Genomic DNA, 23,313 nt, shown 5'->3' on the forward strand with positions numbered 1-23,313 from the left:
GCTGCTAATTCCAGATAAGTAAAGCCTGGCTGTACTTTGTCTTCTTCTGGAGCATTATCCCACTCAAGTTTATTATCTTTCATAAATGCTGACACAAGCTACAAGGGCTTTATATTATTTCATAAAAAACTTTTTTTCTTTTATTTTCTTTCTTTCTAGTCTTCTTTCCAAATTGGCCCCACAGGTCCTATTGATACTTTCAATTGCAACAACAGGCAGCCAGACAAGAACAGTACAAGAAACTTTATCTTAAGTATTTATTGTTATGCTAGAATATCACTCAATTTCCTCTGGGGTAATTCAGCACTCCTGTGGGAAATATGTGACCTCATTTGCATTTTCTAATTGAATTGCTATCAGGTTTCCTGCAAGACTGAACAAAAAAAGTTCCTAGAGTTACTAATATCACTTGTATTAACCAGAAAAAAAGTTTACGTTCAAGCGCTTGCTGAGGAGGAGGGGAAAATGTATGCTTCATGTATCATAAAATACATTTTTAAAATATTTGCCTTCTTTCGTATCGTTTCATTCTACTAGCATTAAACTTTAATGTAGTAGTTAGAGTTCTTTCATTACAGTGGTTACCAGTGAAAATCTGCAACTTTCCCAGGTTATTCAGTCTTCTGAAGCAATTAGTACATTTATAAGGCCAACACTATGAAGGAGGGGAAACCGTCATTGTATTGGGTCACTCACCATTAAAATGTCAGCTTGCACTGAGATTAGCAGCACAGCTGTGGGATCTGAGACACAGGTATAGACACCCAAACCTCTGATTTTGCAATGAAAGCACACAAGGGGACGACTATCCCGACAGGAGCCATCCTGAACTGATCTGCCACCCTGAAAGCATGCTGGTAACCACCAAAGCTCTCCCAGCCCCTCTCACAGATTTCCAGTCTTATAAATTGTGATGATAAAGGATCACAAATCCAAAGGATCAGGTATTGAGGGGTTTATCCTCTGTGTCCTCCTGGGAAGTAGACCACTGTCTCCGTTTTGGAGGCAGGCTGTAGGAGCCTGGGTTTGCTCCCCCCCAGAAGGCACCAGGAATTCGCAGCAGAGCAGGGACCTCACTTCTGGTCCCCCACGGCCTCCCAACAGTGTTGGCTTCTCCTATAAGATTTCTTGTGTATTAACCTCCATAATAAACCAAATGTCTAATAACGGCCACTCCAGGAGGGCTAATCATGTTTTCGTGAAGCTTCAATCCATGGATACTTGTGAACTAAATTCTGATTTATCCTTTCAGAGGTGATTCAGAGAGGCAGCACGCTTCCTGTCGCACCGTGGGGCTGCCCCAGCTGAGGGCCATCAGTCATGGAGAAGCCTACAGAAACACAGAGGATGGGCGAGTAAGGCAGAAGGACTTGTTTGTGCTGTAGGTGCCAGCAGAGACCGGTAGGTGCGGTAAGGCAAATTTCATGCCAATTATTTTTAATGTCTGGGAACTGTTCAGCATTTTCACAAAATCAGTCACAAATTTACAAAGTAAAATGGAAACGGATGTGTGCGCCAGAACAGGGAGTTGGTCTCATTCCTTTCTCAGGTCACCTCCTCCTTTCTCTCCCAGATTGGCTGTCTCCATAGCCTGAATATAACACAACAGTCTAAAATGTCTTTCAAAAAATTATGTAGTTCTGCTTGAGTCATATTATCCTATACAAAACCAAACGTGAAATCTGCTTCTAGTACAAGCCATGAAATGTAGCATATTAGGGTCATGGCCTGAAACACATTGAACTGGATATTGTTAGGTTTTGGGGTTTTTTTTTAGCATAAACACTATTATTTTTTAAAATAATCTCATAATCATATTTATTTCTTTAGTAAACAAAGGATTATTTTGCTTGCAAAAAGCACAAGCATTTAAATAAAACACAAGTCGGATGCCTGCTATAGGGACCCACAATAAAACTGCTTATGACCTTGTCATTAGTCTTGTTTTCCATATTTTTCCAGCCTCGAACTACACACTAATAAGGCTTTTAGAAAGAAGGGATATGAATTTTAAAAAGCTTAGCTCTCTCTGTTTTGAACCAGAGTTCAGCTTACATTAACATTAGATGAATTTCCAACCAAATATTTTACTAAAACAGAAATGTGTGCTTATTCAGTTTTCCTTCTGCTACACTACGAAGAAATTTAAAGCAGTATATAAGACACCTTACTTTGTTCCTTCAATATTTAATTACTTTTAGAAGGAAGCAGTATTTCTTTGGTTAGAAAATGGCAAATACAGTTGACATAACGTACAGGGCTTAATTATATCTTGCACAAGCCAGAGTCTTACTGAAGAGCAGCAGAATTGTATTTATACAACTCTAAGCCATGCAAAACCTCAGGGGTCAGCCCACTGGGCAACTGTTAGATTTCAGTCTCTCCAAGTCTCTTCCTCTTGTCTCACACATGGCAAAAATTCTCCCAAATGGCACAGGCTCACATAGTGGCATTCTGGCAAGACGGCACAGAAAGTCCCTCCCTCTTTTCCCCCTCCTTCTCTGCCCTGCCCTCTCTGTCCAAGCACTGTGGAAAAAAAGGAAAGGAGACGCCAGCCTTGCTATTTTGACAATTACTGTGGTGCATTAATCCAAACTACAGCCGTGGCCAAGTGATGTTGCTGGTCCCTGAACTAGCCATGACTGTTCCCCAGGACACACACCTTCATCCTTGCTCTGCAGGTCTTCAAGATCCAGCAATAAATAAGGTTCTTCAGCAAATTTCCTGCCAAATCCTGCTTAAATGTAACCACCCAGCCATCACAGAATTGGGTTTTTTGAGTAGGCACCAGACAATATAACTGCATTTACTCAGTGTAGTACACGATCTTCAGCCCAGACTAACACTGAAAAGGAAGGAGAAAATGAAAAGTTGGAGAACTGCTGCTGCCAAAGATGATATGGAAAAGGTGGGACAGAGACAGCTACTCAAGGAGCAGACCAGAAGAAATGTGTTTTCATGGAGCAGTCCCCAGTTACAACAGCACTGTGCAGCCCACCGCTGTATTTAACTGAAGCAATACTGCTCTCAGACTGCTGGGCAGGGACAGATCCTTCCTGCTTTTCAGCTACCTGTATGAAACTCAGAAAGAAAGAAAGCATCTGTAACCTTCGTCTGAAATACTGAACGGTGCTGGCTTTTCACTCTTCGGCTGTGGGGAAGGGAAGACACTGGCATTGAGCAGAGGGTACGTTTGCCACTGCGATGCCATGTTGTGCTCTGCTGCCCTGCTGGCCTGTGCTGCATGTAAGCATATGCCCCTTATCAGGCAGCAGCAATGTCCCCGTCCTTGATGTGTCGGAAGGGAACAAGCCCAAATCTCCCCTCTGGAAGCCTGCCACAGAGCTGCGGGGCCGTGCAGATGGCTCGCGGAGAGAAAGGAATCACTGCAAAAACCAGGGAGATGTCTTAGCAGCATGGCAGCAGCAGCCAGTGCGCGACCCCAGGACTATGCTGTCACAAAACAAACCTCAACTTCATCTTGTATTTCTGAAGACGATGGTTGACTTAGACTCTGGAGAGAGGCAGGCACCCTTCATTTGCAGGTTTTATTTCACGTCAAGAGAGTATCAGCAGTGAGATGCAAACACAAGGTACATAACCTGCAGTATATAGCAGAGCCAAGTGATCACATTAAAATATGAAATTGTGAACTTAGAGTACGCTTCCCTCGCTGGTGACCTAAAATCATTTCTGTCAGAGACGATCAAGGATCACTTGCAAGACATTTGCTTCTGCTTTTGATGTTTTCTACCCAGACACTTCCTCTGGCAACACAAACAATCCAACGCCACACGTAACTTTTAAAGGTTTGGGGAACGCAAGCAAAGGAAGAACAAAAGAAGAAAAAGAGCTTTGAAAACTTCTTACCTTGTGTCCATTGTGTTGCGACTTCTCTGCCACCAGAAACCTGACGATTGCCTCCCATCGGCGCAGGGTCTCGGGATCCCACGCGGTCAGCATCAGTATCAGCTGCTTCGAGGGCATCTGCACCTGGTGGGCAGCATATATGGTCCCATCTGCTCTCACCTTGAAGTCTAGGCTGTTGGTTTCATACCGAACTCCCTTGTTACTGGCACAGTTATTAAATTTTACTAGAACAGAGAACAAGATATGGGAGAAACGTGTGAGATTGGCGTGATAAGGAAAGCAATCAAATACAAGTTTCAGACATTTAATTTTCACTGATGTCTTCTATATCTCTAATAACCATCAAGGAAATGATTTAACTGTTTCTTCGACCTTTCAGAAGTGCTCTTGTGCTTTATCTCTGTTCCCCAGGGAAGAAGTTGTAAGCCATTTTTAAAGTATTTGATACAGTTTCATTAGATCTCAAACACAGCTGTTCCCCATTTCTACAAGCGGATTTCTCCCTTGTCGCCATTATCTTTTAAATTCGACTGGAGTCTATTACCCACACCATGGGTATTTTTTTGCACGAAATGTTCTCCATTTCCCTAACCCTTCAATAACCTACTTACCAGATAGGCTATTTGCACATTCTTAACTGAAATTCAAAAGCCCATAACAATTCCATTATCAGAAATATAAAACCGAAAAACTTAAACAAAGAAGAAAAATTAAAATCGTTCTGCAGACGGCATCCACTGCTGGGACTGGACCCCTGCAAGCAGAGCTGCGATCCCACCCTGGCCGACCCCTCCGCGTGTTACAGCTACTGCAAAGAACTGTAAAACTTCACTTTGCAAACCACAACTTGTCATTTAAAAGCCTACACTTTTAGATCAAAGCTCCCCAGTTGCTGATATTTTTATTTTTGGCCTTTTTTGGTCAAATTCTTTTACAGTCTAGTTTGAAAACTTTTTTTTTTTTTGGCATTATGAAATATGTCACATACATTAGGCTGGCAGAAAACCAAACTATTATATGACAAAATTGACAAATCTGATAGAGACTGAACCTGCAGCTAATCGGATAGGAAACAAAACACTTTCTGCCATTCGAGTAATCCACGGGGCGGAACACACGTGGTGAAGGAAAACATATTGTACCCATAAAAACATCTCAACTGAGTGAGAACGGATACACAGCTTTCTAGCTAGGATCGTTATAGGGGTTCTCATGCTGTGTCTTCCGAGTGCTTTGCCACGATGCTCCGAGCCTGCCATGAGACAAGGAAAACCTGCTAGCCCAAGGCTCAGGGAGCTTCAGCAAACACTTCGTTTTTGCACGAGAAAAGCTAAGTCAGATGAAGCTTACCTAGACTGGCTGTGGTGGGAGGAGAAGGGATGCAGTGGCAATCCAGGCGAGAGGAGCTCTTGAGCCAGTTTTACCTCAGCCATCCTCTTCCTCCCATACCAGAGCTGACTGCTTCTGCAGTGGTGCTTTGAGCTGAATCAGGGACTAAGCTGGATTTAAATAAAAATATCTGAGGGATGGCACAGGTGAAAGAAAAAAGCAGCCAGGGAAGTGCTCGACCAGTGCTGCTGCCAAAGCCCCCGGTACCATCACAGTATGGAGAAATGAGGAGCAGACTGTAGTGGCGGAAGGAAAATCAGCCCCTCCTTCACCAAACAGCACCCCACAATAACCGGGGTGCTGTCAGCATGTTCTAACTATATATCTTTCAAAGGCTTTCTATGCTATGTATTTATTTAGACCACATCATACATTTTTATGTGTGTGTGGTGGGAACGGTTACCTAATGCTGCAGTAAATTACTGGGCACAAACAGCAAATGTCACACATTGATTTATAAAAAAGAAGATGGATAAAGTTATCTAGCATACAAAAAACCTGTGGGCAATGCTTTCAAGCAATTTCATTGTCATAGACTACATCATTAAAATCTTGTTTAGTCTAGAATCCAGGGAAAACAAAAGTCCTTCAACTTTGTTTTGGAGAGCAGGGGTTTGCCCGTCTTTACTTTTCACTGTAGATCAGACTGCAGCAAATAACCTCCACGCCTATCTCATCTGAAATGCTTTAGCTGAGACATTTGAGGGGTTATCTTTACTTTCTACCTCCAGAAGCATAAAAATGTTTTCCAGTGTAACAGGAAGTAGCATCTCCTGCATTACTCAAAGTTTAAATGAAACCTTGGTCACAATTTTTAAGGGACAGGATATTATTTAATCACTACTTTGACCACAGTTTGACGCTCTTGGCGCTCTTGCTTTCAGCCGCTGAGTGTCAGAGCACAGGGCAGATATTCAGTGGCCTGGAGGAGGGGATCTCTGCCTTACGGAAGTGAAACTTCCATCCACTTAAATAAACAAAGAAGAAAACCTACAGGATTGAGTCTTCCATAAGTTTCCAGAAAAGCCAGGAATTACCTCAAACTTCAAAGCTCAGGTTTACAAGTTGGAAGCCAAACTTAAAAAAAATATGTGACCATGCTGAGGCTCCGAACTTGAGCATTGTCAGAGCTGGAGCTTGGGCCCTTCTCGAGGCGCCATGTAGTGCATGGGCCATCCTACCCAGACCCAACCACTGCTGAGGGCTACCAGTCCACGCCAAGAAGGCAATGCTCTGGCCTTGAGGTCAACCGGCACAAAACAGGTTGTCTCCTGAAGGCTGAAATTTCTTATCCCCCAAAACGAAGTTTCACTTCTAAACGGCCTGCTGGGGACAACGCGTGGTCAACACTAACTCCAAAACTCTGTGGTGCCACCATCGATCTGATCATATGGGCAATCCCCGGTCAGTTCTCACATCCCTGCCAGGCCCTGCTTGCTTTAACAGTAAAGACACAATTTTTAGATTAGTCTGAAAGTTAAAAATTCATGAAAGCACTGAATGAGGTTAAACACACACCAGGTTTGGTGGCACCTACAAGAACCAGGGCTGCACACCCAGAGAAACCGGGATGTCCCCGGATACCCGCGAGGTGGCTGGAGCTGCCAGGGGAGATCCCTCGCACCCCTGGGGACCACCCTGCTGCGAGATCTCCATCTCTCAGGAATTTCTGCAAAGCTCCCCTGAGTTCACAGCTATAACAAATACGTGTGAACACATTGAGTGCTTCGCTGCTAGGATGTTATTTATTTTCAGCTCCACGCCATCAGTGTTGTTAGAAATGAGGTACATCAGTTGGTGTATTATTGCACTTCTCTGCTATATAATGGCAATGCAAAAAGCGAGTTCCATCTATACCTCCTGAAGTACCCACATATCATATACAAAAAGACATTTGAAGAAAGGCATTGAAGAAAGGAGTGATCATGACTGCACATTAAAAACAATTCAGAGCTTGCTTTCATTTTATTGAGATTAAAAGAAAGCCCTACAGTGTACTAGTAGCCTGAAAGAAAAAAAACCAACCCCTTCCTATACGTGTATGTAGTGATTTCAGTATTCAAAGTACTTAAACATCTGCTTAAGACACAGCGCATGGCTCCAATATGCTGCTCTGGTGTCATATGTCACTGTGTCGACTTTTATGCTCCATTATCTAAAAATGGCTACCTCTTAGACAAAGTCCCTCTGTGACTCGCTAATTACTTCCATTAGTTTAAAATAAACTTGACTAGAGACAGAGAAAATCCTGAGAGAAATTAAGACTAATTTTTTAAACAAGCAATGTCTCTGCTCCACACTGCTCTTCTCAGGTAGCACAGGTAGATGAATGCTCAGCAATGCATTAACACAGCCAACTCCTCTCTGAAGAGTCCTTAGGAGCTGCTAACACAAAAAGGCTTCACGGACGTATGGATTCCATAGCGTTTAGTCACTAAGAAGGACGGCACCTTGCACAGCTGCCCAAACAGGCCATGGCTCACCTGAGTGGCTTTGCAGAAGATTGCGGCCACACAGGGGAGACAGTTCAGAATATTCATGAATATTAGGTATCACCACGTTTATACATGTTTATACGCAGCGTAGAAAACACATCTGCAACACAGTATAGATGAACCGCTCACGTTTTCGCCACATGGCTGCAAGGAGTCTCGTTAGAAATCCTGTGCTCATCCTCCTTGCTGCCCTGGGAGAATGTTTCCTTGGGCTGTTACATGACTACTGAGATGCACTGTTGTATATATACACACACACATATACATCATTCGTATGTACTTCTTATATATATTATCCAAATACACGTGTATAGGTTTAGAAAACAAAGCAAGCTGTTGTTCTATAATAAACACCACAGCTCAAGGAAAGGAGATCTCACCCATATTTTCAAATTTCACCTCTTACCTTTACTCTTTGCTCTCATGGAAACAGGAATTAAAAGTTCATCCCATGGCAGAAAACTTCTGCTTTTTTTTTTTTTTTTTTTTTTCTCTTTTTCTCCTCTACAAAGCTCTAAGAATACGTAATTTGCAGTTGATGCAACTCTTGACTTTAAAATAATTTAATAAATAAACAAACAAACATTGGCTCTGTTTACTAGACTTAGATCTCTCTGTGGACACAAATCCATCTTTCTTTGACTAGTTTGAAGTCTGAAGAACACTGCATGAATTTAACATTCAAAAGCTGCAGCATCAGTAATTAGGATTTCAGATAAACAGCAGAGCCACACATCTGTCATTTTTACAGGATGGTAAAAAAAGAAAACTTTTTTTAATATACTCTGGAAAAATGTTCAGTGATGCTTATCGAAAGCTTATGCTGAAAACAGCATCAAATGCCTGATGAAAAGAAAACCAAGAAGGCACCCTCATTAGCAGGCTTTTAGGTTTAACCCTTTACCCTCATCATTTTTAATTGCTCCTCTATGAAAGCAGAACCTACAACAATTTGATATGCTGAAATAGGTATTGAGTGATGGGCAGCGAAGCTGCAGGAGTCTGCAGCAATCTGCTGGACATCTGAGAAAAAAAATAGTACCCTTCTTCAAAAAAGACACAGGGTGAAAAAAAATTCAACAAGTTTTGCATTGTTCCCTTTTATTATTTAGCTTGTTAAGCTAGCTGGACAGAGTCAAATGATCAAGCGAGGATCTTGAAAGATGTACGAATACACTGAACTTCCTTGCCCCCCAAATGTCTGAGAAATATATTGAATTTAATAGGACTGTAAATGGTATAAACCAAAGCATTCACTTTAAGCCTTATCCTTCTGGATTCTCCTTTAACTTCTCCTAGTCCATTAAAAAGTGCCCCCTCGGGCAAGCTGCACAGGGCTGGAAGAGCAGGAGGGATAATACTTATTTATTAGGATATACCCCCTGGCGGGACATCATCCCACAGTTCAGGATATGGGTCCCTTCAGGACTCTGTTTTTCGCCATGGTTTTGAGGATTATCGCTGCAAAGATGTTTCTTTCGTGATGAACTTCAAAGCAGCAAACACACACCACTATTTACAGCTGGATCCTTTCTGCTTTTCAAGTTGTGTCTCTTGAACAGCTCCCTTTACACCCGGCGCGACTGTGATAAACCTAAGCCACCAAATCCACCCCCTTGCACCACTTCTGTGAACACCATTAAGATGAGGATGGCTTAACTGTAACCTTTGGAAATTTCAGATGTTCAGGTAACCTGCAGAGTCCTGAGCATGTATAGAAATGTTCCTTTTGTGTCATCATTAGCAAATCACTTGTATTCCTGCCCTGGCACTTCTGGCCCAATGCTCCCATACGTCTGCACCCATCCTTCTTCTCTGGCTTCTGCGGGGTGGGCGGCAGTCCTGGCCAGCATTCCCCCACATGTCACCACATCAGAAATTTAACTCCCCAGCCTTCTAGTGGATAGGAACCTGTTGTCTAAGAACAGGCATGAAACCATTCAGTTAATGAAAACAATGTATGTGTTCCTGGGCACCCTGTGAGTGCATTACATTCACACAAACTCATTCCTCCGTTAAGTGCTAATGTGAAACAGAGCGCGCTGTGCCTCATTGGAAAGCTTCATTTATTTGAGAAAGTAAGTATGTAGTATAAACTTTTACGTGGCCACATTTTTGAGGCATCTTCCTTTATGTTCACGCAACCCCTCCGGAATTCTGTGAGAAAACTGTTTTACAGCAGTGGGAACAAACCGCAGTCAAGTGACTTCCCCATGGCCATGCTGGAAATCCCCAGCAAAGCTGGGCGCTGAATCCTGAAATTCAGGCTCCCCGTTTCTCATCTGAACTGCCAGATCACACTGCCTCCACCGCCCACATACAGGCTAACCAAATACAAGACAGAAGTTTTAAATGGGAAAATGGACTTTTACAGGCACTTCAAAAAGCAAGCAGGGGCAGATTCTTGGTCCTACAAACCACTGGTGTATTTCCAAATTAGCTCTGGGTTAAAAAATCAAGAAATGTCACACGACCTATTATTGAAATTGCTTTGTAGAAGTGAGTCCTGTGAACAAACGTAAACACGTGGTGGAGTTCTGGCACTGAAATAGCTCGTCTACAAAAGGCTAACACTGAAGGGAAGGCAAGAGGATTTTGTTTCTCTTGTACTAAGGGGATGAATGTATCTGGGTACAACAGGCTTTTCGACCACACTGGAAGAACGCGGAGACGTTGCTGTTTCAGTGTTTGCTGGAAATGAAAACCGACTTCAGCCACTCCGCTTACATGCAATGCTACATGTAAGTCCGGAGTCCTGTTTCTGTCCCATTCCTGCTTACAGTGAATCCCATACTATCATACAATACACAACCAGATTTGCTTCATGCAGTTAATAAAATACTCAGAGCCCTTCTCCTTCTGTAGAAGAAAAACAATGCATAAATAGGAAAAAATGATGGCCGTAAAAACTCATAGAAGGAATGTACAATCTTCATCCTCCCATTACTAATTTTATAGGTTACATTTTCAACCGTGTCCCCATAAAAAATATTACACTAATAAACTCTTAGTGTCTTTATTTAATAATTTATAGCACTGTGGGAGAACCAAACTCTACTGGTAAAAGGTAAAAACAGCAATTCGAACAGCTACTTCAGAGTCTAATAAACATATCCCTAGTGATCAAGTTTGAGACTATACAGTTTAAGAAAATGCTTTGATACAGAAAACTGTTGGAAAGAAATGGATGTTTGTTGGTTGGTATTTGAGTGTATATAAAAATGTGCATGCCCATACCCTCGGCTTCACAAAGCACTGACTATTCATCAAGTGTTCTCAGAGTAAAAAACAAAAATAATAGATGAGTTAAGAGAATTAATGAACTGCCCCACAGTCTATCACCTGCTGAAAATATTTAGCATGATTTAGCATGTTCTTAATGCTATTTTCTTGCAATTAATGGTACAGAAATCTGCTGCAATTTTATCCATTTCCCATATCTCAGGTCAATGTGAAACATTACATCCAATTTTCCAGTGCATTATTTATGATCTCTGAGCTATGACTGCTAATATTTGCCTTACTGGAATAATAATAAATTACCATAACAATTTACCATATGTAATTATGTTAAACAAAATCTTTATTTATCTTCCTGTAATCTTCAGTCACTGTGAATCCTCCTATACGGAATATGCAATAATACAACATTCACGACATTCCCAACCTATTATACGCTTCTTAGAAGCGACTCCAAGTGCCAGTCATTGGGCTACACCTCTGAATCAGCAAACGAGCGGCAATCTGTCTCCAGCAGCAAGTAACATAGATCTGAAATGGCACATAAAAGTAATTTACATTTAAAAGTACATTTTGAATTTCCCCACTTCAAATTCCAAAGCTCAACCCCCTCCATGATCAAATTATCCACGCAGGTTTTAGGCGCACACTAGTAAAGTCCCAACTACCTCGTGTTCATTTGCAGGCTGTTTTGCTTTCACAAAGCCAGGACTGCCTCCAGTAGGTTTTATGGAGAAAACTGCAAGCCTTGTTCATGCACAAGTCATTTATTAAAAAAAAAAATAAAAATATATCTCTGTGGGCAGAGCTACATGGAAAATTCATCTTTTCATTCCCAGAGCTACCTAAATGCTTTCAACACCTTTTCCAGCTTTATAGTCACTTTTAATAGCTCTTGCTTACACAGGGTTTCTGTTTCCACGGCCAGATAAAAAGAAAAGGAACAATACATTTCAACACACTGAAATCCGGATCCTTTAGAAACTCATTCTGTCACCTGTACAGTCAGCCAGTAGCAACGAGGAGCTGAGAGTACATTAAAGGAAGATCTAAATCCCATTCAAACAAAACAAAACCAGGCCTACAGTAAACAAAACCCAATTCCCATACACTGCCTGTCTCCTTCATACTACCACCACCAGTGCTATTTTTCATTTACTGGAAGCCAATCCAACTAAAATACATGTTTTTAAGGAAGAAGAAGAAAAAAAAAAGCAGCATATTTCACTTTTGGTATTGGAATTGGAGGGGAGTACAGACCCCTGGAGAGAAGGACTGTAGAACATGATAGAAAAGATGAATCACTCTGGCAGCAGCCAGCCAGCCATTAATTTTCAGCAAGCCAGGAGTTGGTCCAATTAAACCAGGCTCCTTTCTCTACATTAACATGCTTTACTCAGTTTTTTCCCAAAGCTAAAACATCAGCTCAAGACCCCAAAGGCTTTTCTATTTAGGATCAATCAATCTACCTTGCTGCACTGTAAAACATACACTGTCAGCTCTCAGGCTAGCTCAAAAAAGAGCAACGGTGGAAAAATTTGATAAATTGACATGTTCTGGCAGTCAGTAGAGGGATTCTTCCTACACTGTCACTTATTTTTATCTGATTAGAAACAAGTATTAGTAAAGGGAATATTCCCCTCTATTCTCTTCCTGGTATTTAGCACGGGGCTAAAGGATGAGTCTTTTCATCCCCAATATTCTAAATCCAAGCCAGAAGCTTCCCACCGCAAAGGCAGAGAGCTGCTATCCATATTTCAAAGGGCAGTGAGTTTGAATTGGATTTGCATGATGTGGAACTCACATTCAAGCCTCTTTTGCAGCATAGGAACATGAACCTGCATCTATTAGCGCCTCATGTTAAAGACGTTATTCACTGCTTTCCACATTTTTATGCTCAGGGCTTTAGCGTGAGTGTGCAAGCTCGCCTTCGGGTTTCCAGCACCTGCTTTGGCAACGACTGCTTTATTTGGGATTTCATTACTCATTTGAGATCCCATCACTCTCCCTCTACCCTACTGAGACATTTCAGAAATGACTAACTAATAAATGAGCCAGGGACTGATGCCAGAGGCTAGTAAGAAGGGCACTTATATGGTCCGAAGTCCCCTGCAAAGCAGCACCCCAAGCTGGGATAGATAACTCAGAGGATTACCCCTCTCTTTGGTGAATGCCATAGCAACTATGTTGTTGGCTTCCATTCATGTTCTCAATAGAAATCTTTATCCTTGGATAAAAACCTTTCACAGCGGTTCCATTATGACAGTCCTCCTCTGTTCTTAACAGTAAGGTGGACTGAAAGCCACTGGGATGTGCAGCTTCAGCTTAAGAGGCAAATAAAGAGAAGCCTGGTTTGAGTAATCTCACAAATACCAACAGCACCACACTTTTCAGTAAATGCTGAGTTTTTTACGGGCAACCGTTTTTGTTCTTTGCTCTTCTTTAAATTCCATACATCTGTAGGATAGTACTGAGATTCGCTATGGCACTAATGAGATCATTTTGCAGTTAAAGGCTAAGTAGAAACAAACCTCTCACCACTCTACAGGAGAGTCTGGGTTCTCTGATTAAGCAGCAGAAATAAACCTGTTTCACTCTTGGTCCTGGTGCACAGGCTTTCTATGATTAACTCTCCAAACAAGATGGACTGATTGACCCCATGGATTAATCAATGAGTTTCTCAGCTTCAGAGCAAAGTGCAAGTTGTGGGAGTTACCTGCAGTAGGATTTGTTTTAATTATTATTACTACAGCACACAGTACATAAATCCCAGGGCGCTTTATTTGGAGGTTTTACCCTTAGCGCTAATGATTTTCACAATGCTCCCATGTTTGTCAAACTACCTACATGGGAAAAGATTTTAAGCATCACTATGCATTTCTTGAGGAAAAAACTATCAATTTTATGGTAGCTTAATGTGATAATTGTAAAGGGAGGAGCCTGTATAATTGTAGGGCAATCTCTAGGTTACAACAGCTGCTTGCCCATCTTCCCTGTTGGCAGGAGTGTCCCTGGGAGATGCTATAGGGTGGCTGGGGCTATTATTTGGGAGAAGCCCCAGGTGTGCCGCACCAAGCACCTTCTCCCCAGCACTCCCAGGCAGAGCAAAGAGCCCGGCTCTGCTGGTACCAGGAACATCCCCGTGTTTGGAGCAGTGGGGGGAAGCAGGCAAGCACAACCGCAGCCATCCCTGCCAGCTCCCAGCTGCCCCACTGACGGCCCTGGGGGTTCTTCCTCTCTGTCACAGATCTCTTTTCAACTTGCCAGAACTGTATTTGAAAGACATGGGGACCTGCAGGAAGATTTTAGGGAGAAAAAAAATAATGTGAGCACAGGCCATTTGCAGTCTAGGAAAAGAAGTTGAAAGAGATGCTCCAACCGTGTCAGATAGCCTCGGGCTCCTCTCTCCTCACACTCTTCAAAACAAACAAGCTCTCAACACCTAGAAACAGAGGCTGCACATGTCAAGGAAAAAAAAAAAATCAGACACACCAGTAAAGACACAGAACTCCTCATGGACTTGACTTGCGTGTAAACACTGACAACTTTGGGCTTGACTGTTCTTGTCTTCTTTAGCCTGGCTCAGGAGCAAACATGCAGTGATCCAGGGAGTCAAATCACAATGTAGTAAATGAATGGCTGTTTCAGGCAAGAATATTAGAAATGGAAAATTCTGTTATCTGTAAGAATCAAGGCAGGGTAGCTATATTTAACCTGCAGCTGCTGTGCCCCTCTGTTTGTCCTTACCTTCAGCTGTAGCCTACACAAGTCTTCAGGTTTCAAGAGAAATTAATATTATGTGGAATAAAACACTGGTACCTGGTGGGCTCAACCGCTCTGACATTTGGACAAATTCAGAGAGCTTTATTTACAGATGGAGGCTCTGGGTTCTGTTTCTGGCACTCGGTCAGAGGGAGCAGGAGAAGAAAAAGTGGCCTTGATGCCAAAGCTGCACTTGAGTGGGTAATAAATATTGGGCAAGTCGAGAGACGGCAGGGCTGCGTTGCTGCAGAGAGCCATCGCATCCTGCCCCAGGACTGGGCTCCAGTGTACACTGAATTCATAGGAAATTCATCCACGGAGCAAGAAATTAATTGGAAAAGCAAAACCACAATAAAACACAGCTCCATGCTCTCTGTTGTTGGTCATCACTGAATAAAAATGAACCTCCTGGCCTCTGCAGCCACCCTTGAACAGGCCATGTCCTGCCAACCGCATCCCCGCAGCCGTGGCGCTCGCTGCTGATGCTTCCGATGGAGACACAGGAATGACGTTTACTGTAATTTTCCCTTGCCGCTTTTGCGTTTACCCCCTCTGCCCCTTCTTACTACAGCGGTCTCCAACGGAAAGGCAGCGCTCCCCTCGCCTGAAGAATGACCTCAGGATTCAACTAGAAACCTTAAATTTAACAGAGTGCTTTTGGCAGGGCTCAGTACCGTCAATTAAAACAGAGAGGGACTAAAGCCAGTAAATTAGAGAACATGACAAATGCAGCACAAAGCACTGACGATCCCAGAAGGTATCAAATTTAGTGTTAAAGTAAAGAAACAATAGGGAAGTCCAAGACATTTCAGAGTGTAGTGAATCAAATTAAATTGCCTGAAATTCCACATGGAATACATTTGACAAATTTCTTTCCCCCTCTTCAGCTTTCTGTTTGAGATGAACTGTCGTCTGGCAGCTTCAAACGTCTGGCACAGCTTCAGCTTCAGTTTGCTGGGGCTGAATCCAAACACGAACCTGAACTTTACCAGTTCTGCTCTTTTTGTAAACATACTTGCTGTGGCTGCCAAATGCTTTCCAAAAGCACACAAAACCCAGAATCCAAAAGGAAAACATTGTCTTGCTGCAATAAAATTTGCATTTTACCACCTCTCGGTAGCATCCCGTGTGCAGAGCCGTCAGTCGGTCAGAGCCCACCTTGCTCTCTTATTTCCCCACACATTTTAGAGGGGACGGAGCCGGGAGGTCCTGCGGGAGGGATGCGTCTCCCACACACCCGGTATGAGTCCATCCCATTTGTCAACCCCGTGGCGCTGCAGCCCCGGCAGCGCCGGTGCCACTTCTTCCCCCAGGGCTGCGTGGGCAGCTAATAATACAACAATTAGCAGTAGGATTCCTCAGACGTGATGGATAAGACAAGCAGTAAAATGTCATTATACACGTGTCACCGATAGCGAGGACCAGTTTAGATTACCCTAGTGAGTAGTCTCAGGAACAAATTCATTTTAAGGTAGGGAACTTCAGGCAGAGGAGGAGAGGGTTGTGATCAAATTGCTCCTGAGCGCAGACAGCATCAGCCTTGATATATCAGATTTTTTTTTCACTTTGCTTTTAAAACAGAACTGTTTTTGCAAAAACACTTACAACAATGGCACAGTTCTTTGAAGCAGGATGCGATTCTTCACCAGTAGCATCCTACTACCCATGTGGATTGTCTCCTGAAGAAAACAAATTCTTTCCTCCTCCATTTTAAAGCTTTCTAAAACTACCAAGCTCCATAAACTCTCCAACTGCAGAAGGCTGAAACGAGGCCACCTTTAGTCTGAAGAGCAGCAAATGACAGAGGTGTGTGAATTCTGGCAGAAGACACACAGGCAAGCAGATGCTGTTAGAAAAGAGTGTTTTATTGTCCACAAAGCATCGGCCTCATCTCTGAGAGCCACATGGAATTCCACCACCACCTAAAATAGACAACATCTGTTTCATATAAACTCTGATTCACTGCATGCCTTCTCTCCCCTTGGATTTTAATAATGAGTAGATCTTGTAACTATTATATTTGTATTTGTTTTATCCATCTAGATGTTTTTCTATGCTATTAACTACAAACTGAAAGCTCTTTCTAAAAATAGTATAAAATATACTTAAAATATGCATACGGCCTTTATTAAGGAAATCCCTATACTGAATTTTTAGATGAAGTAAAAGTACTACTGAAACCACTAATTAGCAAGCAAGCCTTTACCTGATTTCCTGAATAGGATGAGACTGAAGAAATTGCTTTTGATTACAATAAAACCCCAAAGAAATGGAGTACAAAACTGACTACAGCTCCTAATGTTAACCAGCGTGGTAATGAACTAAAACCTCCCATTACTGCACCACTGTGACCGCTCCCGGGAGCCGTTCGAGGGGGCGTGCAGCCAGCTTCAATGGTCAGGTGTCAACGTTTCAAAAAAACCTCTCTAAGGTGGCACTTCCTCTGCAGAAGAGACAGATCCAGACTGTGCCTGAAGAATACAACATTCTTTCTCCCCTGGAAAAGAGTAATACGATCAGGAATGCAATAGTTGGAAGTGAACTCTTCATAGTGAGAGTTCTTTTGTCCCAGGACTTTTTTTTTTTTCTGATGAAACTCTTGACCTTTCTGGGAATAAGTTGATTTAGAAGTGACTTTTTAATTTGTACGGCTGAATAACTACCACCATAAAAACCCACACAGTGCAATAAATAAATACCGCTTGCAAACTTCAGAACTCTCTGCCACTGCTTCATCCATCAAAACTAATTCTGTAAAAAGTAAAAGATGTGACAAACTCAACCAGCCTTTTCCCCCCTCTTACAAAAAGACTGAAATCTATTTCTGGAAATGTCGTAACGTTTCTATTAAATGATTAAGTCCTCTGGAAGTGTTCAGTGGTCCTACAGAAACATCCCCCACAAGCACCAGTAGCCCTTGTCTCTGTAAGCCCAACACACTGGGCAGCTCAGGCCCAAGCGCTTATGCATGCAGAAATCCTGTCCTACTCATGGCATAGAATTTCTGGGAATGTGACGGAAAACAGAAATTGCCACAGGTGTCTGAATTGCTGAAATTGGAAAGCAAAAAGGGCCGATAGCTGAGTTTCCCTTACCCGGTGTCAGCACACAGCGTGACTCGCAGGCTGAACCCTCCTCTTCACAACAATAAACCCTCGAGGTGGATTAACACGAATGCAAGAAATATCTTGGCTTTGTATCTTTTTTTTAATTAAAAAGTTTTGCACGTAAACAAATACCTTCTCTTCTTCCAAATCCACACCGACACCCACTACTTATCATTCTGAAGTGATCGCTAGAGGACACATGATTAAAAAATCTCGCATTCCATGGAGTTTTCCTTAGTACTGCCCATCATCGGCTGTCTGGTCCCTTTTCACTTCAGCTCAATGTTGAGTTTTAAGCTGACATCAAAAAGTCAGGCCACTTGAAGACATGAAAGTCAGCTATAAGGTTGTCATTTTAGTTTTTATTTATGTATTTATCGATTGGTTGATAAAGAAACATCGACTGGCTGATATATTTTAAAGGTTAAACGAGCGTGATGAATGATATCAGAGGAAGCCCTACCAAAGCTTGATTCCCACTTCTTTTACAAACTACACAGACATCAACAGCCTAAAGATACAACGATCCCGATTTACAGATAGCTACTGCAGAGTGATGAAGACACTTGAGCTGGAGCCTCATCCTCCCCTGACAGACGTGAAGGGAGCAGTTGGCACCGACCCTACGAGGACACTGCGTTGGCTCTTACGTCCTGTTACCAACACGGGTAGCAGCACTTCAACACTTCCAAGTCAAACATTGCAGTTTTTTCAAAACCAGGCCTCAGCAAGGACTGTCAGCTACCACTGTCAGTAATGTCTAGCTCAATGTAAACACTTCGTTAGTAACGTGATGAAATTACACCTTCAGGTTTTATTCGAACTACTGAAATAAACCTTTTCACAGGACACGTATGCTTTCATTTATACTGCACGGCTATGACCACAAGTTCTAATTTTTACCGTTTGATTATTCATTGTGGATCAGGTCTCAATTTAAGCTAGTAGGCAAAGATGAGGAAGAATGGGCACTTGTTTATCTCAGTTTTTTCCCAATTAATTCAGGTTGTTCATTAATCACATTACTTTTATACTATGTGGTAAGAAAGAAAAAAACCCAGCAACCAGCCAAACAACAAAAAAAGACTCCCTTTATGGAAAAAAACAGGTTATTCTACAAAATTTACTTGCATGAACAGACTCCATTAAACCAATTAAAATATTCATGTATAGGGATGGTTCATCTTATTGACTCAGCCTACAAGGGAAATTTTTCTTCTTTGTTGCCTTTAATGTCTACAATATTATGAGTGAATTGACCTAATAACAGATTCTATGATGGAGACTAGCACAGGTTTCATGAAGAATTTTGCCTGGAAATATGAAATTTTCCTAAATTTCCCTCCTCTTCCGTACCTGCACTGACAATAAATGGTAGATCAACCAGCAATCTCATGTCTATTACCAGGTGCTAGACCTGAATTAATCAAAACCAAAACTTCCAATCCCTCAAAATGTCTGCTAAAAGTAACCATCTTCTACCTTTTTTCTTTAACAAAAAACTTGGGAAAAGAAACAAGAAAAATATTATTCAGTCCATAATTCATACAGTTTTAATGACATTTCTGACCTTTAAAACAGAAAGTATGAACAACTCACACAGACCACTGGGCAAATAGAAAAAGTAACAAGAAAAGACAGCAAAGAAAGGAGGAACTAACCATGAGGAATTCTCCATGGCTCCAATATGACAATATTTCTACACCGTAAAAATAAAACACCATCAAAACTTCACAAGCCACTGCCCTCACTTTGTCTGAAGATACTTCCTATTGCTCACCCGGTTGCTGCTTTGATTACTCTAACATCCAAAAGTTTCTGATAAGTAGCCTTGTACTAAGGACTTGTTTGAAACGTGGTTACCAAAACAGAATACTATTTTCTTTTTCTTGCATGCAAATACTAGCAAGAGCTCACACTCTCTCATCTGAATTACTGAGAATTGTCCAAAAGTGCTTACGAACTTCAACGAGCCCTTCTGATTCCTGCTCATTGATATATTAACGACTTTATCTTGGTCTGTATGAAGCATCAGGGTCCTGGGCTTTTAAGGATACCCCTTATTTCACTACCAAAACATGTAGCCTTGATTATTTTTGTGCTCAAGCAGAGGTGTTGCTTGATGCTCGGTCACTACACTTATGTGCACAAGTCAGTTAATTATACTGCAAATCATTCTACTTAGCCATTTCCCACCGCTCCTGTCTGACCTGAGCGTACGGTTGGCATGGTGAACCCACCTCAGAACCAGGTCATTACACAGAGGATGGGGCAGCCATCGAGCTCCACTGAACCCCAACGAGCCACACCACCAGCCCTGAATGAGGATGGTTCAGATCTGTGTGGTTAACCTTGATGTTTTTTTGAATGTTTATACAAAAAATCAAACAAAAATGAGCAAATTTTTTTGTTGAACCTGGCTGCCATCGGCAAGTCCTTCTTCCTTGCAGGACTCTCCCCTGTGAATGCACCTCCCAAAACACCATGGCCTGTGTCCTCACGTGGTGAAAATGAGGCCATGGAGGTGCACTAGGAGCCCCCACCACTGCACGCGGACGGGAAGGTGGGATGTGCAACAGGGCAAGCAATGCTGAGGTGCTCTCCTCTGTTGCATGTGGCCAGGACACCTGCATGGCACCCATTCGCAGCATGCTTGGCTTGATAGCTGCTTATTTCCTTGGGCACCAAAGGGATCGAAGCTGTAAAATGAAAAGGTAGTGAGGAGGAATGTAACCGTCTGGGGAAGATCCCCCCAACCAGTAGTTTCAGAAAGAAAAATACAGGCTGTCTAGTTTAAAACCACTGTCATATGTTTACACAGCCCTCCTCCTTGGGTATTTGCACTACACAATGCCCCCATGGAGCAGTGATATTATATGTTAGCTCTCTACCCTGTTATTTCTGGCTGCTTAAGCAGCAAAAGACCAATATCCCATTCAGCTATGCTCGGTTGGTGCAAGAGAAATCAGTGAGATACCGCTCTGCAGCTCACTTCATACACCTCTCGTCCTTGTGTGGCACTGCTTGTCTTTGACAATGATTGACGACTCATACCAAGCCCCTGCGTTTGCTATTCCTACAAGCAGAATGGATATTTCTTCATGAGCTAACCCTTATCTTGCAAACTCTATGAGCTTTAAGGGTAGAAAGCTTATCCTCTGGAACAGTCTTTCACTTCTAAAACACCTCCTCCTTTCTCCTGTGATTTACTGTTCATTTATCTATACTGGAATGCTGATATTTCTGAGTTACAAACTAGAGACATCTCAGTCTCTGGTTTATGGAAAAGCCAGCCATAGAAACCCGAGAAATGAAAAGCGAACAGCCCCACCAGCCTATTAGCTCGTTTTAGACCACAGTTAATGAGTTGTCAATCATTAATAATTTTACATTAAATTTCATTTATGTTTGAGTCACAGTGGACTGAGCAGTGGTGCCCATGTCCACCAACCAGTTTCCAGTGACCATCAATAATTAATAGCATTTGTTCAGCCTATAATGTTGTCTCTCAAATCCAGATTGACATCTACCAGGCAGACTGGCTCTCACGATGGTATTTCCCCAAAAAGTAATTCACACCTGAAACACAGAGCAGACACATGGCCATTCTTTTAGTGATGGTTTACTTCCTTTCCAAAAGCCACCTCTCTGTTTCTGGGTACAGGAAAAGCACTCAGGTAATTTTGATTTTAAAGGGAGCTTCAAACTGAGCAGTGCCAAATGCCTCAGCCAAGGCAGAAAATCAACTAAGGGATTAATGAATTTTCTTCACCTACTACTCAATGTCCCGCAGAAGAGCCACAAAGGTGTTTGTGCCTTCTCCAACCTCTCACCCCAATGCTTGGTGGTGACAGTCTTGAAAATTTTGGCTCCATTTGGCATTATATGCTGTTGTCTGATTTTCAAGCTGATAGAGGGAGGAAGACTAAAGGATGAAGGTCCTCAGCTTGGCCAAACCTTACTCATTTTGACAAGTTACATCACCTGACAAACAAATACCATCACTTCACCTTTTGAAATTCTACCTGATCTACCAGCGAACAAAGAAGAGCCAGCTGAGTCCTAGCAGGCTTAGGGTCGCTCTAAATAACGAGCATCCAAAGGACTGGTAGGTAACTGCATTGCAACCTCCTGACCGGGCTTTTTCTCCATTAGCTGTGAATTTAGGCAGTTTCCTGACACTGTTTGGAGCAGCAAATGAAGGCCAAAAGAAGATCAAGTCTGCAAAGAATACGTTAGGATAAGCGATGATGAAAGCAGTAACTTGTATTCTATTGTTACATCCCGTTAGCTCCAAGCCTTAAAACTGAAGCTAAACCGTATTTGGTGATTTATTTTGCATAGCTCTAGACAGATAGAATACTAAAATAATCTCTTCTGTCTTAGCAGCAAGCAGGGTGTGGGGACACGAGGTGAAATCATGTCTGTTTATGCCACCTTTTAATTTAGCTGATTTGGGCTGAAAGGCTTGCATTAGAGATGAATTACTCCTTAAGAGGTTTCTTTAAAGCAAGGAATTTAAAAAAAAATCTGAAAAGCTTACGGCCTCCTAATACATGTGACTATTTTGCTGTGTTTCAGCCCTGGAAAAAAAAATTATTGAAGCAACAAAACTCTGTTTCTTCTAGTAATGAATAGCGAAAGCTTGTCTGGAGGGAAGGAATAGTGATTAGATTGAGACTGTGTGTTACTTCCAAATACAAAGCCATTTTGCTTGAGACAATATTAAGATGCTAGGATGCAAGGTTTGATCATTAATTTTGGCTAACACTACACATTAATGTTGCTGCAGTCTTAGATTTTTTCTTCTCCCCTGGTTTTAGACAGCTTTAATCATGCTTACAGCTGATTCTAATTGCTGAATCGTATCGCTCTCCACCTTCTCTAAAATGCCTGGGGCAAGAGAAATAGTGAAGATTAATGACAGATGTGTAATTAGAAGAAAATGTAAAGATCTTGTGTTAATCATTCAGAAATAATTTGATAAATATGAAATTCTGAAGAGCTCTCAGAGTAAAAGATGATAAAATGAGTACTGTAGCACAAAGCTAAGCAAATTTATATGTACCACACTCCTTGCAACTGGAAAAAAGAGAGCTCACAGGAGCACGCGCAAGAGTGTGGGTATGCAAGGGAGGCTTTATTAACATAATGGAATTCAGCATGGAAGACCATCTGTTTTAATTGAGCAAGCTTATTCGTACAATGCTTTGCTCCACTAATCTTGTTTAGATTAATGTTAATGTTCTATTAAAAGGTAGTTTATCATCCCACAATACTGAGTTAAAGTGATCACACCCATAGTAATATTCTCAGCTCTTACGGAGGCAGAGCGCTTGCTCATTACCAGGCTATTGATCATCTTACAGCGCAACTATTAAAGCTGGGAACCTTGGTTAAAAGTAACCAGAGGTCTTTTTCCCAGTAAGGGTAGAGGCAGAGATAAATAA

At 42.1% G+C, this 23,313-nt stretch overlaps 1 protein-coding gene across 1 annotated transcript in view; it reads right to left on the reverse strand.

The window, feature by feature from the left end:
* The window catches only part of CDH4 (cadherin 4), a 469,761-nt gene that overhangs the window by 183,777 nt on the left and 262,671 nt on the right, over positions 1 to 23,313 (reverse strand). The window contains exon 3 of the mRNA XM_075108659.1: positions 3,871 to 4,094. Within this exon, the coding sequence (XP_074964760.1) occupies positions 3,871 to 4,094 (224 nt within the window). The remainder of the gene's footprint in view (positions 1 to 3,870; positions 4,095 to 23,313) is intronic.

The sequence above is a fragment of the Phalacrocorax aristotelis genome, chromosome 13 (assembly GCF_949628215.1).
Source record: "Phalacrocorax aristotelis chromosome 13, bGulAri2.1, whole genome shotgun sequence".
NCBI classification, from domain to species: domain Eukaryota; kingdom Metazoa; phylum Chordata; class Aves; order Suliformes; family Phalacrocoracidae; genus Phalacrocorax; species Phalacrocorax aristotelis.